The sequence below is a fragment of the Misgurnus anguillicaudatus genome, chromosome 12, assembly GCF_027580225.2.
Source record: "Misgurnus anguillicaudatus chromosome 12, ASM2758022v2, whole genome shotgun sequence".
NCBI lineage: Eukaryota > Metazoa > Chordata > Actinopteri > Cypriniformes > Cobitidae > Misgurnus > Misgurnus anguillicaudatus.
Window position 1 is genome coordinate 4,138,388 of NC_073348.2, and position 13,671 is coordinate 4,152,058.

Below are 13,671 nucleotides of genomic sequence, written 5' to 3' on the forward strand. Positions count from 1 at the left end.
GTTGTGTGTGTGTGCGTGTGTGTGTGTGCGCGTGTGTGAATCTGTGTTTTTGTGACAGTATGTTATATATAATTTTGTGTTTGTAATTGTGTGTGTGTGTAGTTGTGTGTCTGTGTGTGGTTGTGTGTGTGTGCATGTCTGTGTTTTTGTTACAGTATGTTATATATAATTTTGTGTTTGTGTGTGTAATTGTGTGCCGGTGTGTAGTTGTGTGTCTGTGTGTAATTGTATGTGGTTGTGTGTATGTGTGGTTGTGTGTCTGTGTGTGTATGTGTGTAGTTGTGTTTGTCTGTCCTATTGAGTGAGTTTTGTGAGACAGAGATAGACTGAGAGAGGTTGAGAGATGATGTAATGTATTTGTATGAATGAGAGTTGACAGTTAGAATTTGAAAATAAACACTCAGCCTAAACATTCTATGAATGTAAGTCTATGGGACTTTTTTGGGACGTTTGATCGGACGGTTTAGGAGAACCGTAAGTCCGATCGCTTAGAAAAGATATAGCAACTCAAGTCAGATCACACAACATGATTTAACATTAAGCTAGCATGATGGTTACACGATTTAGCATGAAGTTAGCATGAAGCTAGCATAATTTAACATGAAGCTAGCATGATGCTAACATGATTAGCATGAAATTAGCATGATGATAACATGATTAACATGAGGCTAACATGATGATAGAATGATTAGCATGAAGCTAGCATGATTAGCATGAAGCTAACATGATGTTAGCATGATTAGCATGAAGTTAGCATGAAGCGAGCATGATGAGCATGAAGCTAGCATGATTAGCATGAAGCTAGCATGATGTTAGCATGATTAGCATGAAGCTAGCATGATGCTAGCATGATTAGCATGAAGCTAGCATGAAGATAGCATGATTAGCATGATGTTAGCATGAAGCTAGCATGATGTTAGCATGAAGCTAGCATGAAGCTAGCATGATTAGCATGAAGCTAACATGATGTTAACATTATTAGCATGAAGCTAACATGATGCTAGCATGATTAGCATGATGTTAACATGATTAGCATGAAGCTAGCATGATGCTAGCATGATTAGCATGAAGCTAGCATGATTAGCATGAAGTTAGCATGATGCTAACATGATTAGCATGAAGCTAGCATGATGTTAGCATGATTAGCATGAAGTTAGCATGATGCTAGCATGATTAGCATGAAGCTAACATGATGTTAACATTATTAGCATGAAGCTAGCATGATTAGCATGAAGCTAGCATGATTAACATGAAGCTAACATGATGTTAGCATGATTAGCATGATGTTAACATGATTAGCATGAAGCTAGCATGAAGCTAGTATGATTAGCATGAAGTTAGCATGAAGCTAACATGATGGTAGCATGATTAGCATGAAGCTAGCATGATGCTAGCATGATTACCATAAAGCTAGCATGATGCTAGCATGATTAGCATGAAGCTAGCATGAAGCTAACATTTATTGCGTTGCTAGGGTACTAAGTTTGGTTGCTAGGGAGAAAATTGGAATCCCATAATGATCACCCTTCAAGCCACAAGTAAAACGGTCCAACCCCCGTGTCTCTACAATGTTCTGATGCGGAGATATAAGGCTTTGTTTATTCCGTTGCTAGGGTACTAAGTTTGGTTGCTAGGGAGAAAATTGGCATCCCATAATGATCACACTTCAAGCCACAAGTAAAACGGTCCAACCCCCGTGTCTCTACAATGTTCTGAAGTGAAGATATAAGGCTTCGTTTTTTCCGTTGGTAGTGTAGTATGTTGGGTTGCGTGGGAGAAAATTGGCATCCCATAATGATCACACTTCAAGCCACAAGTAAAACGTTCCAACCCCCTTGTCTCTATGATGTTCTGAAGCGGAGATATAAGGCTTTGTTTCAGGGTTCCCGCGGAGTCTTAAAAAGTCTTAAAAAGTCTAAAATTAAGAATGTTAAATTTAAGGCCTTAAAAAGTCTTAAAAACACCCAGATTTTTATCCCAGGTCTTAAATTTAATTTACCCAAGTCTTAAATTTCTTACCTCTTTTCATTCCCAAAAAGCGTTGTCCGCAGAAAATAAAATAGTAATTTAAAACGCTGAAGAACTAACTTAATCAGTGGCGGAGGCAGAAAGTGTATGATGGTGGGTCTCTAAAAAGAAACGTTCCGCCCTTTGTCATAATCCACGCAAATCGTGCCATAAGCTATATTTCAGGTGTTGTGATCTGACTGTTTACTGTGGGTTTGGCGAGAAACAATCCTTAAACTTAGTTCTGTATAGGCAAAAATCTTTTTTGGGGTAATTTATAAGCCCGTGGCTTACCTGAGCATTTGCCAGGTTCTGAAACATAGAGGACACAGAAGCGAACAAAAATCAATGCTGCTTTATTGAAAATCAACTTAAACAGTCGGGCCGTCGAGTCACAAGCCACCAACAGCGTGTCAACTTTAGTGTTACACAGTTTTATATTTTAGACCTTAATATTGCTCTTTGCTGCGATGCACTTGAACCTAACGCGCTTTCCCTTCAGCTCTCCACAAACAGCAGCGATTGGCAGACGCAGACGGAAAGCAAGAAAGTACCGTAATTAGCCATATATTTCAAAAAAGTGCAATTGTTTTCTTTTAGGAACAATTCAAACTTTTTGATTGCGCAAATGCTTCAGGAGTTACGGTTAAATGAACAGCGGTAGATCAGAGCCCTTTCGCACAGGCAGGCTGCTGCATACGGCATCGCCTGGTTTATTTAAGTTAACTGAGCATTACATTCGCAAGTCATAAGCATATTACAACAATTAACGATTAACTAAGAATAATAATCAATATTTTAAAGTTAATTTCAAAGTTAATATTCTGAAATAAGACCATTTCTGAAATAAGAAATGCGACCCTTCGGAGGCTACAGCCTTCGGATTGAGAAACGGTCTTAGTGGATAACGTTAGCAACACATATCAAACAGCCTTTTAATGGTAAATTTCATTTTCTTAATGCAGATTAATCCGTTATTGTGTAATTAGAGAGGCTATTTAATTTAGTTTATAATAGTTTATCTGAATGTAGTGCTATCATTTACCCATCAGTTATGTATGTAAGGGTATTTCTGTGGACAATTTGTGATGACAGCTGTTCATAACTCTCTTAGAGGTCTGCATCCCTCTCATCAGTACAAAACTGTGAAGTGGAAAAACATATTCACACTCTTTGGACATAAAGTTATATGGTAACATGAGCCACATGAAGTTTACAGCTCTGTTGTTTATCAGTTTCTTATACAAGTTCAGTGTTTTAATAGGGTTTGTTTCCAAATAAATTGAAAATGTCCTACTGACCTTCATTTCTATTTTGATTATATTGTTAACTTCTTAATAAACCTCAAACAAACATGTCCATTTGTCCTCACATTCTTTACTGTAGTTCCCTCCTGCCTCATTATTATGCAGCTCATTATGCGAGCCTTTGTTTGCTAGCTGTCAATCAATCCTTCTCGCATACGGCCACTCTAAACAAAAAGTGTCTTACAATTTCTAAAATAATATATTGGTTTATGTGAATGAGTAGGCAGGATGATTTTCACATCATTTTAAAGAAAAAGCTCTAGTCTACTAGATTATGTTTAGGAAAGTCTTGTTAAACCATGTTTAGTATGGGTTTTGTGAACTTATATCAGTGACTTAAAAATTTTGCTTTTTTAAAAACCACGCATAAACCTTTTTCTCTCAAAAATACAAACATGTACATACATGTAGCTCATATAATATTTTAGCCTAGTTTATGCTGAACACAGTGGTATGAGACACTTGCCATTATTATGTTTTAAAGCAACTGAAAAAAGACCAAATGTAAGAGCATGTCAGAACCTCTGAGAGTGTCCCAAAATGGTTGGACCCCAGAGGGTTAAACCTGATGGCAGTATATAGTGCATATTTATGCATAAAACGTATGGGTGGAGTGTTTTTTTGGCTCTGTGATTCTGTATTCAATTAAATGCACTACATTAATTTATTAATAACTTGTATTAATAAAATGCATTTATTAATGCTTTTAGGGATTAATAATAATTGAAAGTGATCTTTTGTTCTTTGTATATTTATAAACAGGCACAAGATATATACACAGCACACAGCCAGTTGTACATTAAACATTATGGGGTGGTTTCCCGGGCAGGGATTAGCTTAAACCAGGACTAGGCCTTAGTTTAATTATGACATATAACTAGTTTTAATAAACATGCCTTACTAAAACCATTACTTGTGTGCATTTTGATGTATTTTAAGATATGTCAGTGCAAATTGTTTTCAAGTTTGGAAAGCTCTTATCCATGTCTAGGAAACCTCCTCTATAAGCTTACGTACTACAGAGTGTGATGCATTTTAAAGCTTAGTTGTATGAGGCAGTGTAAAACTAGGCACAAACCAGCAGCTGACCATACTAACTGATCTAATATTAGTGAATTTTATTTGTCAAAAAACATTGTTGATAGAATTATATAAAAATACTACTTACACATATTAGTGTGATGTATAAATATTGTAAATCAATGCATTTATTGACTATTAATTAAGAAAAATCACAGCTCTTTGTCTCTAACTCAATGTATTTCAATGGCTCACTAGCCATTTTTGGGCTTCCATTGTCAGAAGTCTCTTCCAAAAGGGCTATGGGTAAAATTTGTCGGCGCCAACACTCGCGGTCTAATAGAGTTAAGCATAATGTATTTCCATGTATTTTGATTATCTGTTTTAAAACTGCGTTCATTTTATATTTTTCTATAACTGAATCAATAAAAATAGAATGTTTTAAGAATTTCTGAGATAATTTGAATGCTTCTAGTAATGTGTCGTGTTGGTCTTAAATTTTACTCATAATGGTCTTAAAAGGTCTTAAAAAGGTCTTAAATTTAACTTGCTGAAACCTGCAAGAACCCTGTTTGTTTATTCCGTTGCTAGGGTACTAAGTTTGGTTGCTAGGGAGAAAATTGCCATCCCATAATGATTAAACTTCAAGCCACAAGTAAAACGGTCCAACCCCTGTGTCTCTACGATGTTCAGATCCAGAGATATAAGGCTTTGTTTATTATGTTGCTAGGGTCTTCATATTTTGTTGCTAGGGGCGTGGCTTAATACCTCAATAAGAATCCTAAGAGACTGATTGAATGCCTGAGTAAAATGAGCCCACCCCTATGTCTCTATGACACTCTGGTGCAAAGATAACCATCTTGGGCCCCCATCTGGGCTTTTTATAATGGTAGTCTATGGGAGATGTTGCTAGGGTACCCAAAATTGTTGCTAGGGGCGTGGCTTAATAGCTCTGGGGTGATCCTAAGAGACTGATTGGATGCTTGAGTAAAATGAGCCCACCCCCATGTCTCTAAGACACTCTAAAGTGAAGATATTCCATCTGGGACGCTTTTATTCCCTTTTATGGGCATGTTTCCTGCCCCATTATAAGTCAATGGGAAATTTTGGGGGCCTCTTATACCCCAGCAGTACAGCTTACACCCCATTGTGAGGTATGTTCTTACACAGCCTGTCAGCCTCCTTAAATGTGGTAAGCCAAAAGTTTCTACAAGTTTCTCACTCGCAGCTATGACCCGTCAAAGTTTGTCTCAATGTTAAGTCAATGGAAATTTTGGGGTGTTTCAGCGCCCCGTTTAGGAATTCGGAAGGTCCCATCAGTTAGAAAAGATATAGCAACTCGAGTCAGATCAGACCGAAGGACTGTCCAAAGTTTGATGGCTGTAGCTTGAAAGCTCTAGGACGAGTTAGAGTTAGAAATTTTAGTCTCAGAAAAAGAATAATAATACGTTTAAGTGCAACAACAGTTTGTTGGCTTTCTCAAGCCAACATAATGACTGTTTTTATGAGAATACTTGCAGAGACTGTGGTATTACAATAAAGTTTGTGCGTATATATCTCCTGTCAAGCCCAAAAAAATATGCGTTTGCTTTGCGTGATTTTTGAAGCGCGCGTTGGCCGTGGGCTTTTGAGTTTGTGTGCGTATGCGCACTGAAAACAGTTCACTTTAGCATCTTTGTCGCTCAAATAGTCTAAAATCGCTTAAATGTTACTGTAAACTGAGCCGTTCGAAAGCAGAGTTCCTTATGGCTTCTCGATTCACTCTCGTGATACTTTGATGTCACCTGCCTGCCTGTCGGTTTTTGCAGCGCAGCATGAATTCAAACAAATCTAATGTCTGGGATACATGTTTGGATGACGGCGAAGGGCGCGTCTTCAAACAACGCCCGCATATCCCCCCTCCCCCCGAAAAATGTTTTCTCATCGAATCTACATCAAATCTTTTGGCTGCAAAACGGCAAATTTCGCCAAAAGGTGAGGGATTTTCATGCCTGATGATTACAATGAAATTCATTACACATGTACAAGAAAACACACCATAAGCATACAACGCAACATATGTGACACTAGACCTAGTCTTAAGCATCGCTTGATTTTTCAGAACATTTTAACCAAATGCTTTCAAAAAGTGGTGGGGACATCCCCAGCGTAAATAACATCAATGCTAGACAGATACTTTGTTTGCACAGTCCTACCGTAATGAAGTCACTCCTAGATGTTCGTCTGGCGTCCGGGGGAAACGTTTACCTCTTTTAAGGAAAGTCATTGTCATGTTTATTTGGCTATATCCAGTGCTGAGCTTCGATGAAACTTTACGAGACCGGCGAGATGCTTCACAGGCGGAAGATATGCGGCGTGATTGACAGCTTTGACACCAAATGGATATCCGTGAAAATCAGATGACATGATTTCACAAGTTTTCATTGGCCATTTAGGTATGTGACGCATACTGTATACGGAAATGAACCTGGACATTCAATCTGTCGAAAAAATGAACATACGTGGTTTTCATCGGACAGCGACGATATATTAAACCGCAGAAAAGGGCCCAGTATAAGTGATGGGAAGTAGGAAAATACTTAATGCAACTAATTTTTTGGGTGGACATACACACTCATGTCATTGACGACTCGATGAATTGCAAAGCATTTTGTTGACGCTTGTGGCCTTTGTACAACTTACTATGTCTTTGACTGATGTTGTGACTGGGCCCGACCCTCTCATCCCGGTATCTGAGGTCTTTCGAGCCAATGCTGTGCCTCGACCTGCCACTGTCGTCACTGTTTCTGCTGCTCCTGCTTTTAGAGCCAATGCTGTGCCTAGACCTGCCGTCCCTGTGTCTACTGCTGCGGCTTTTAGAGCCAATGCTGTGGCTGGACCTGATACTGCTGTTTCTAGAGTCAGTGCTGTCATTACTTGAGCCGAAGCTGCGCCGGGAACTGGCGCTTACATCCCTGGTCCTGACACTGTCTTTTCTGGTGCCAGTGCTGTGCCTGGAACTGACACTGTAGTCCATGGAGACATCACTGGACATGTGATTGTAATTATATTAATTTTTGTAACTTTTACATGTTTGTTTATTACTCTATATATTTGTTTACTATCTAATCACCTTGAGCCAACAAGGTGTCTAGATTCGACTATGTGATCTAACCTGTTGCTGTGCCTGGAACTGTGTGCTGATGTGACGCTGTGTCTACAGCTGTCCTTTTGCCCCGATTTGACACTGTGTCTGGAGCCATCAATGGATTTAGGACTTCTAGCTGTCTTTTGTTTTGTATGTTGAGAGTCTGAAAAACAAAGAAAGAGTGTTCTTAGATTGAGCATGATTGTTTCTTTAAAAAGTGGCTAATTTAAAGGTAGGCTATCACATTTTGAAAAATGCTAACGGTAGCCGACTATCAATGAAATCACGATCCCACCCTCCATTCAAATTGCCATCCAAAGTCACGCCTCTTTCAAAACACATTAACACGCACATATCAGACGGTCGCATCTCATGTCTCATTCACAAGTGAGAAAACTTTGCAGTACAAAGTGAATAACACTATCAAAATAACCAACATAAACAACTGGTTTACATCAGAATTAGTTAAAGCACACTTTCGGTTGTGTAGACGTAGTTATTATATCGTTACGTTTATCCGTTAACTAACACAAATTTCATAAGTAAAAAATGTTTCATCAACGTAGAATCTGAATCCATCTTAATACAAACATATCGCGTACCTACCTTACTAAAATAAACAGTGCAACGACCCTTTCAGACCCTTTGCCTCCTGCAGCTGTTTGCATCTCGTGGTAAAGCAGTTAAGTTACCGATGTTAATTTAAGTTTTTGCTCTTTGCTGATCCAGGCAGTTTTTGCTGTTGTTGTTTTAAAAGATGTCTTTCGTTTTGTGGCTGCTGTGCAGGCTGTCAATTCAGCAGAAAAGTTTGCCTTTATCCCTCTGTTTACAGACGAGAGGTGAGAGCACGTGAACGCGCCGATGACGTATGGTGTGTGATTGAACAAGCTGCGCGGTGGCATTCAAATAACGCTTACGAATGAGAGACAAAAAAGGCAACGTCCGTTCGGACGAGATCTGATCGATTGAACTTTTTTCGGTCCTATGCCTTTCACAGATGACATAAATTTCTACAAATACATTTAAACAACTTAACATAGTGATTACTATCAGGATGTGAGGAGACTTTTAACCAGCATAACTAAAAATGTTTCTGATCAAATGAGATACCCTGCCTTTAATGAGATGAATAAAAACTGCATGTGGACATTTCTTTCCCCTAAAACCTACCAGCAAACTCAACTGGACTAGCTGGAATTTTAAAGTTCGAAAAAATAAACCTGTAGCTGCTTTCTTGCTATGTAGATTTAATAAATAATTTGTTTATTTAATAAAATGTGAAACGTGTAATAAAAAAATGTGATTAAAACTCACAAGTTGAATTTTCAGCTGCCTCATTCCGAATTGGAATTAGCTTCTTTGGTGGAACAGGAAAGGGGGGTAACTTGTTACCTACAAAGATGCAATTAAGATCGAAATCAAGCATATAAATCCCCAACATAATAAATGTATAATGATGAGTATAATGCAACATGTGGACATTTCTCTCTCAGAGACTAACCAAAAAACTTAACCGTACCTAACAAGGCTGGAATTTTAGATTTCGAAAAATAAAAATAACCCTGTAGCTGCTTTCTTGCTATGTAGATTTAATAAATATTTTTTTGTATTTAATAAATTGTGATACATGTGTAATGATAAACGTGATCAATACTCACAAGTTGAATTTTCAGCTGCCTTATACAAAACTGGCTTTAACTTTTCTGGTGGAACAGGAAAGGGGGGTAACTTGTTACCTACAAAGATGCAATTAAGATCGCAATCAAGCATATAGATCCCCAACATAATCAATGTATAATGAGTATAATGCCATCATACAACATAGTTACCCATCATTCTCTCCTCCTCCAACTCATCAGAGTCTAGTAATTGTGCAAATCAAATTTGTTTAAAAACAAATGGTTAACTTTTTTTAGCTAATACATTTGCATGTTTGATATTCTTTGTTCAGTGAGAAACATACCAACAACATAGTCATCAAAAGCTCTTTTAGGCCTTTTCCTTTTGTTTGCAAGCACTACCTCCTCCTCCTCCTCCTCCTCCTCCGCTTGGCTGGTCAGGTTAAAGTTTTCACAGTCACGAATATTATCTAGAAGTCACACACAATTGTGAAATGTATTTAATTTTGTAATGTGAAATAAATACTGTAATAACTGGTCTGGTGTAAACACAGGCTAAAGGCTGCATCAGTGAATCTCTGTTAGAATATGTTAGACAACGCACTAGTATTAAACACTCTTTCATGCTTGAATGAACAAAAACACACAAGATTATGCCAAAAAGTCCCTTTTACTTAGTATTTTCATAAGCACATTCTTCAACTTTAACAGGAAATAGATCAAAGTCTTTTTAAGGAAAAGTCGCGTCACTGCGCCACCATATTTTCAACACCACCAGGTCTTGTTAGACCTGTAAATTCTGAGCAAAGTCCTGCTCTTAGAGAATTCCATTCTTTAACAGTTGGCAATTGGTTCTTTTACTGGGAGGTGGGACTAGAGCAGACATCCGGACCGTTGTGATTTCCCCTATTCATATCAATACCATATCGCACCTTGGTAATAGTTTTTTTTTCTTCTTAGTAATAGTAAATATCTTTGCGTAGGCCAAGACACAGACAGATAAGAACCAAACAGGCGTATATATTGCACAGACTTGAAATAGACAATGGCAGGTGAGTAAAGGTCTTGGATAAATTAAATGGGAAAATATAAAAGTATATTTAAAACATTAAAGGCGTTCTAAGCGAATCTGTGTGTTGATTTTTGAAATGTGTTTTCAAACAAACTGAGCGTAGTTAACTCCTCCCCCTCCCTTCCGTGCGTTCATGAAAGCGCCCAAACCCAACCCCCAAATCCTTCTTGGCGTTTATTGGTTAGAATACTTTGTTATGGTTTCTGGTGTAGATTTGGCCAGTTTGTTATTATTGCAGTTTGTGAAGGCTGGGCTGTCTACAGAGATCACGTTTTTTTACAGTTTGATCAGCGGACAGGAAACAAGCAGATAGTGAGGAGATGTTTGCTGTATGTAACAAAAAATGTTTTATGGTCTAAAACGCGTGAATTCGCTTAGAGAACCTTTAATGTTATGTGTGATTAATCTCAGAAATGTGTGAAAAGATATTTTTTAATCAACTTATAGCACTAAACTGTAATAAATATAATAATACCAAAAAAATATACTTTCATCAAAACTTACCTGAGGTCATTTTTGTCTTGATAAAGGGGAACATCAGCCAGTCATCATTGGGGTCCTTTTTCATTTTGAAAGCTACGCCATAAAATATAGTTCCTCTTTTAAATCCGCTTAGAAAAGTGCTACGTTTTATTTTGGACCACCAAACTTGCTCGTATAACTACTCGTCTTAAATAGGAAAAACGTTGATGTGTTTGGTCACTTCTAACTTTATCTCTAAATGGTACCATTGAATGAATGGGGCTAAGCTAAATGCTATCGAAGCGTCGCAGCGCGCTCCAGCGCTTACGTGCAAGCACACAGATGATAGAGGGATGTATCAACAATTCTTAGTTAAGGTAATAACATATTTTAATATTGAAAATGAGTAGACTATTCCTTTAATGGTTTACTCTGATACAGTTAATAAAATAGACATAAGACTATATTCAACCTTTAAGATTTGTGCTCTACCCCATGGCGTAGGGGTAGGAGGACATAGCCACCAGTTTGTTTTGGAAGGCAAGCCACCTTGCGGATAAAGTCTGACTGAAGCAGAAGTTCTTTTTTCATCCTTCCCTGTACATTTTAGTAGTTTCAAGCTGCATGGTTCATGAAACAAGGCTGAAGTGTGACGCTGGTGGAGAATTTCACATGCAAACATTCCGTCTGGATTTTTTTCACGAATGAAAGCAAATTGTTCATCTCTTAAGAGAAAACAACTGTCTTTTTCTTTCACAGAAGCAAACACATATTGTGTGTCAGGTTGTGCTTTGCTTGTGTTGCCTTCTGCATGTTCCATTTCTGACAAACGCCTGGTGACCTGTTCCAAGGGACTTTTACCATTCCTTACACATTTTTTGATTTTCTGCATGTAGTTTTTAAAAGGAAAACAGCTTATTTCATTTAAAGAAACGTTGAAGTGCCTGACATCTTCATGAAGATGCATAAGTCCATGTACATTGTACACAGGAAAACACCTGCCATACAGGTCAGCACTGCACATGACAAAGTGCTTCAACTGTTCTTTAGCGAACTGGAGGTAAGAATTCCGTGTCCTCTCATCTGGCTCCAGCAGTATGGACATGGCTACAGTTAATGACAGAAAATGCTTATATCTTTGAGGAGATAACACATTCTTCAATACCACAGGTCCTGTGTACAGCAAAAACTGACGCAGTTCTGTGGCCTTCCATCTGTCCAGTTCATCCAAACCACGAGGTTGCCATGCAAAATCACTTGGCATCTTCCCTCTCAGCTCAATTAGCCTTTGTGATATTTCATCCTTTTGCCTTACAGACAAACGACAGTGTTTTGGGCCACGAGTCAAGAATATCAAGAGGCGTCTTACTACTCCCAAAAGGACCATATGCATGTAGTCCAAGACAAACGACCTCACACAAGGTATTCCTGCCGCAATTAAGGGGCTGATGCCGTTTTGGTGGTTGTTGTACTCTGCTTTACTAAAAGCTTCATCTGATCGAGAAGGGTATTTCTGTTCACTGAACACAATTCTTCCTTCGACATAATCACCTCTGACAACACATCTTTCACAACTGAAGTAGGAATTATGATTCTTAAAACATTTTATATACGCTCTTGCTGGTGCATCACAGATTAGAGCTTCAATGTGGATGGTGTAAGTCTGGTCTCCATACCTTATCCCATTGTCTTTCAGATGTTTGTACTCTAGTAAAAACATTGAAGATACCATCAATGTTTAAGTGCAGATGTATAGCATTACTCTCTGTCTGACTTAAAAATCGACGGACCCCCTTTTCCAAGCCAAAATACTTGTACTGCCCATCACATTTAGCCTCAGATCCTTTTTCTTGTGGTGTAGAAAGGAGTGTCCTGGCATCCTTATGAACCTGGTGCCCTTGCTTTCTTAAAATGGAGAATAAGTGATTCACAGATCTGTGAGTCTCTCTGTTTTCTGTGGCCCATTGTTGTAAGTCCTTTTTTAAATTTGCTCCTTCATCTTGTCTCCCACTGTCCGACTGTCTGAAGTCGTTTTCATTAATTTCAGCATTTTGTTCTTTTTCTGAGTATCTTTCTGAGCCATGATTGTCATCACTGTTGAATTCGAAACTTTCTAAACTATTCGTAGTCTCAGTTTCATCACTGTCTGAAACATTTTGACCGCCTGGCTGACTGTCATCACTGTCTGAATCCTGCAGAAACTCATCTAGTTCTCTTTTTTTCCCGCCATGTTCTCATGTAAGCCATGTGTAAAACATACAATTGTACATAGAATGGTTTTGTGCTCACTCCACTCTTTTAACATTAAGTCAGTTAAGTTGTATGTACAGTAAACTGTAAAAAGGAAATAGCTGAAAGTACTAAAATTGGGCTAAGAACTGTCTACAACGCATTATTAAAAAACTGGAAAGATAGTGGGGAATCATCTTCTTCGAGAAAGATATGTGGCCGGAAAAAATCTTGAATGATTGTGTGTTACTAGTCTGTTTGTTTTGTGTTAGTTTTCATTGTTGTATTATCCTCACAGTTTCCTTGTTTATCATCATCATTGTCATTCTTATCGCCTGTTTTCCACTGTCATCTGTCCCCAGAGTGTCGAGCCACGTGCCTTCACCCAGGCTCCTCCCACCAGTGACTCCACCCTGGAGCTTCCCTCTTTCCCTCCAGCAGGCACCTCATGGTCCAAGCCCCTCCCTGGCTCCTCCCATCCTCATCACCATCTTCTGTTTATTGACTTTTTGTTGCCGTCATTCCCCCCCACTACTATGGTGTTGTTTTAGTTACGACACGGGTTGCGTCTTGGGGGGGGTACTGTTACAAGTCTGTTAGTTTTCACCTGTTCCATGTTTATCATTATCATTGACAATCGTCATTGTTTTCACCTGTTTTCCACTGTTTACATACCCCTGCCTAAGTTCAGTCTTCGTCGGTTCTCGTTTTGTGTCATGTTGAATGTATATCTCTCATCGTTGTTATTAAAAGATCAGTGTTTGTAATCCGTTGTCCTCATCTTCCTCCGTTGACCATAACATTGTGATTGTCGATCACTTAAAGTGA

At 38.5% G+C, this 13,671-nt stretch overlaps 1 protein-coding gene across 3 annotated transcripts in view; it reads right to left on the reverse strand.

Moving 5' to 3' along the window:
• Positions 1-10,724, reverse strand: part of LOC129446011 (uncharacterized) — a 47,621-nt gene extending 36,897 nt beyond the window's left edge. The window contains exons 1-7 of one of the 3 annotated variants that reach the window (XM_073873788.1): positions 10,657-10,724; positions 9,425-9,550; positions 9,291-9,323; positions 9,120-9,164; positions 8,776-8,853; positions 7,489-7,624; positions 7,017-7,360 (exon numbers count right to left, since the gene is read on the reverse strand). In XM_073873788.1, the coding sequence (XP_073729889.1) occupies positions 7,017-7,360; positions 7,489-7,624; positions 8,776-8,853; positions 9,120-9,164; positions 9,291-9,323; positions 9,425-9,550; positions 10,657-10,720 (826 nt within the window). In that variant the 5' untranslated portion in view covers positions 10,721-10,724. Of the gene's footprint in view, positions 1-7,016; positions 7,361-7,488; positions 7,625-8,775; positions 8,854-9,119; positions 9,198-9,290; positions 9,324-9,424; positions 9,551-10,656 lie in introns of all 3 variants that reach the window. The other 2 variants (XM_073873787.1, XM_073873786.1) reach the window with 2 other exon arrangements.
• Between the last annotated feature and the right edge of the window lie 2,947 nt (positions 10,725-13,671).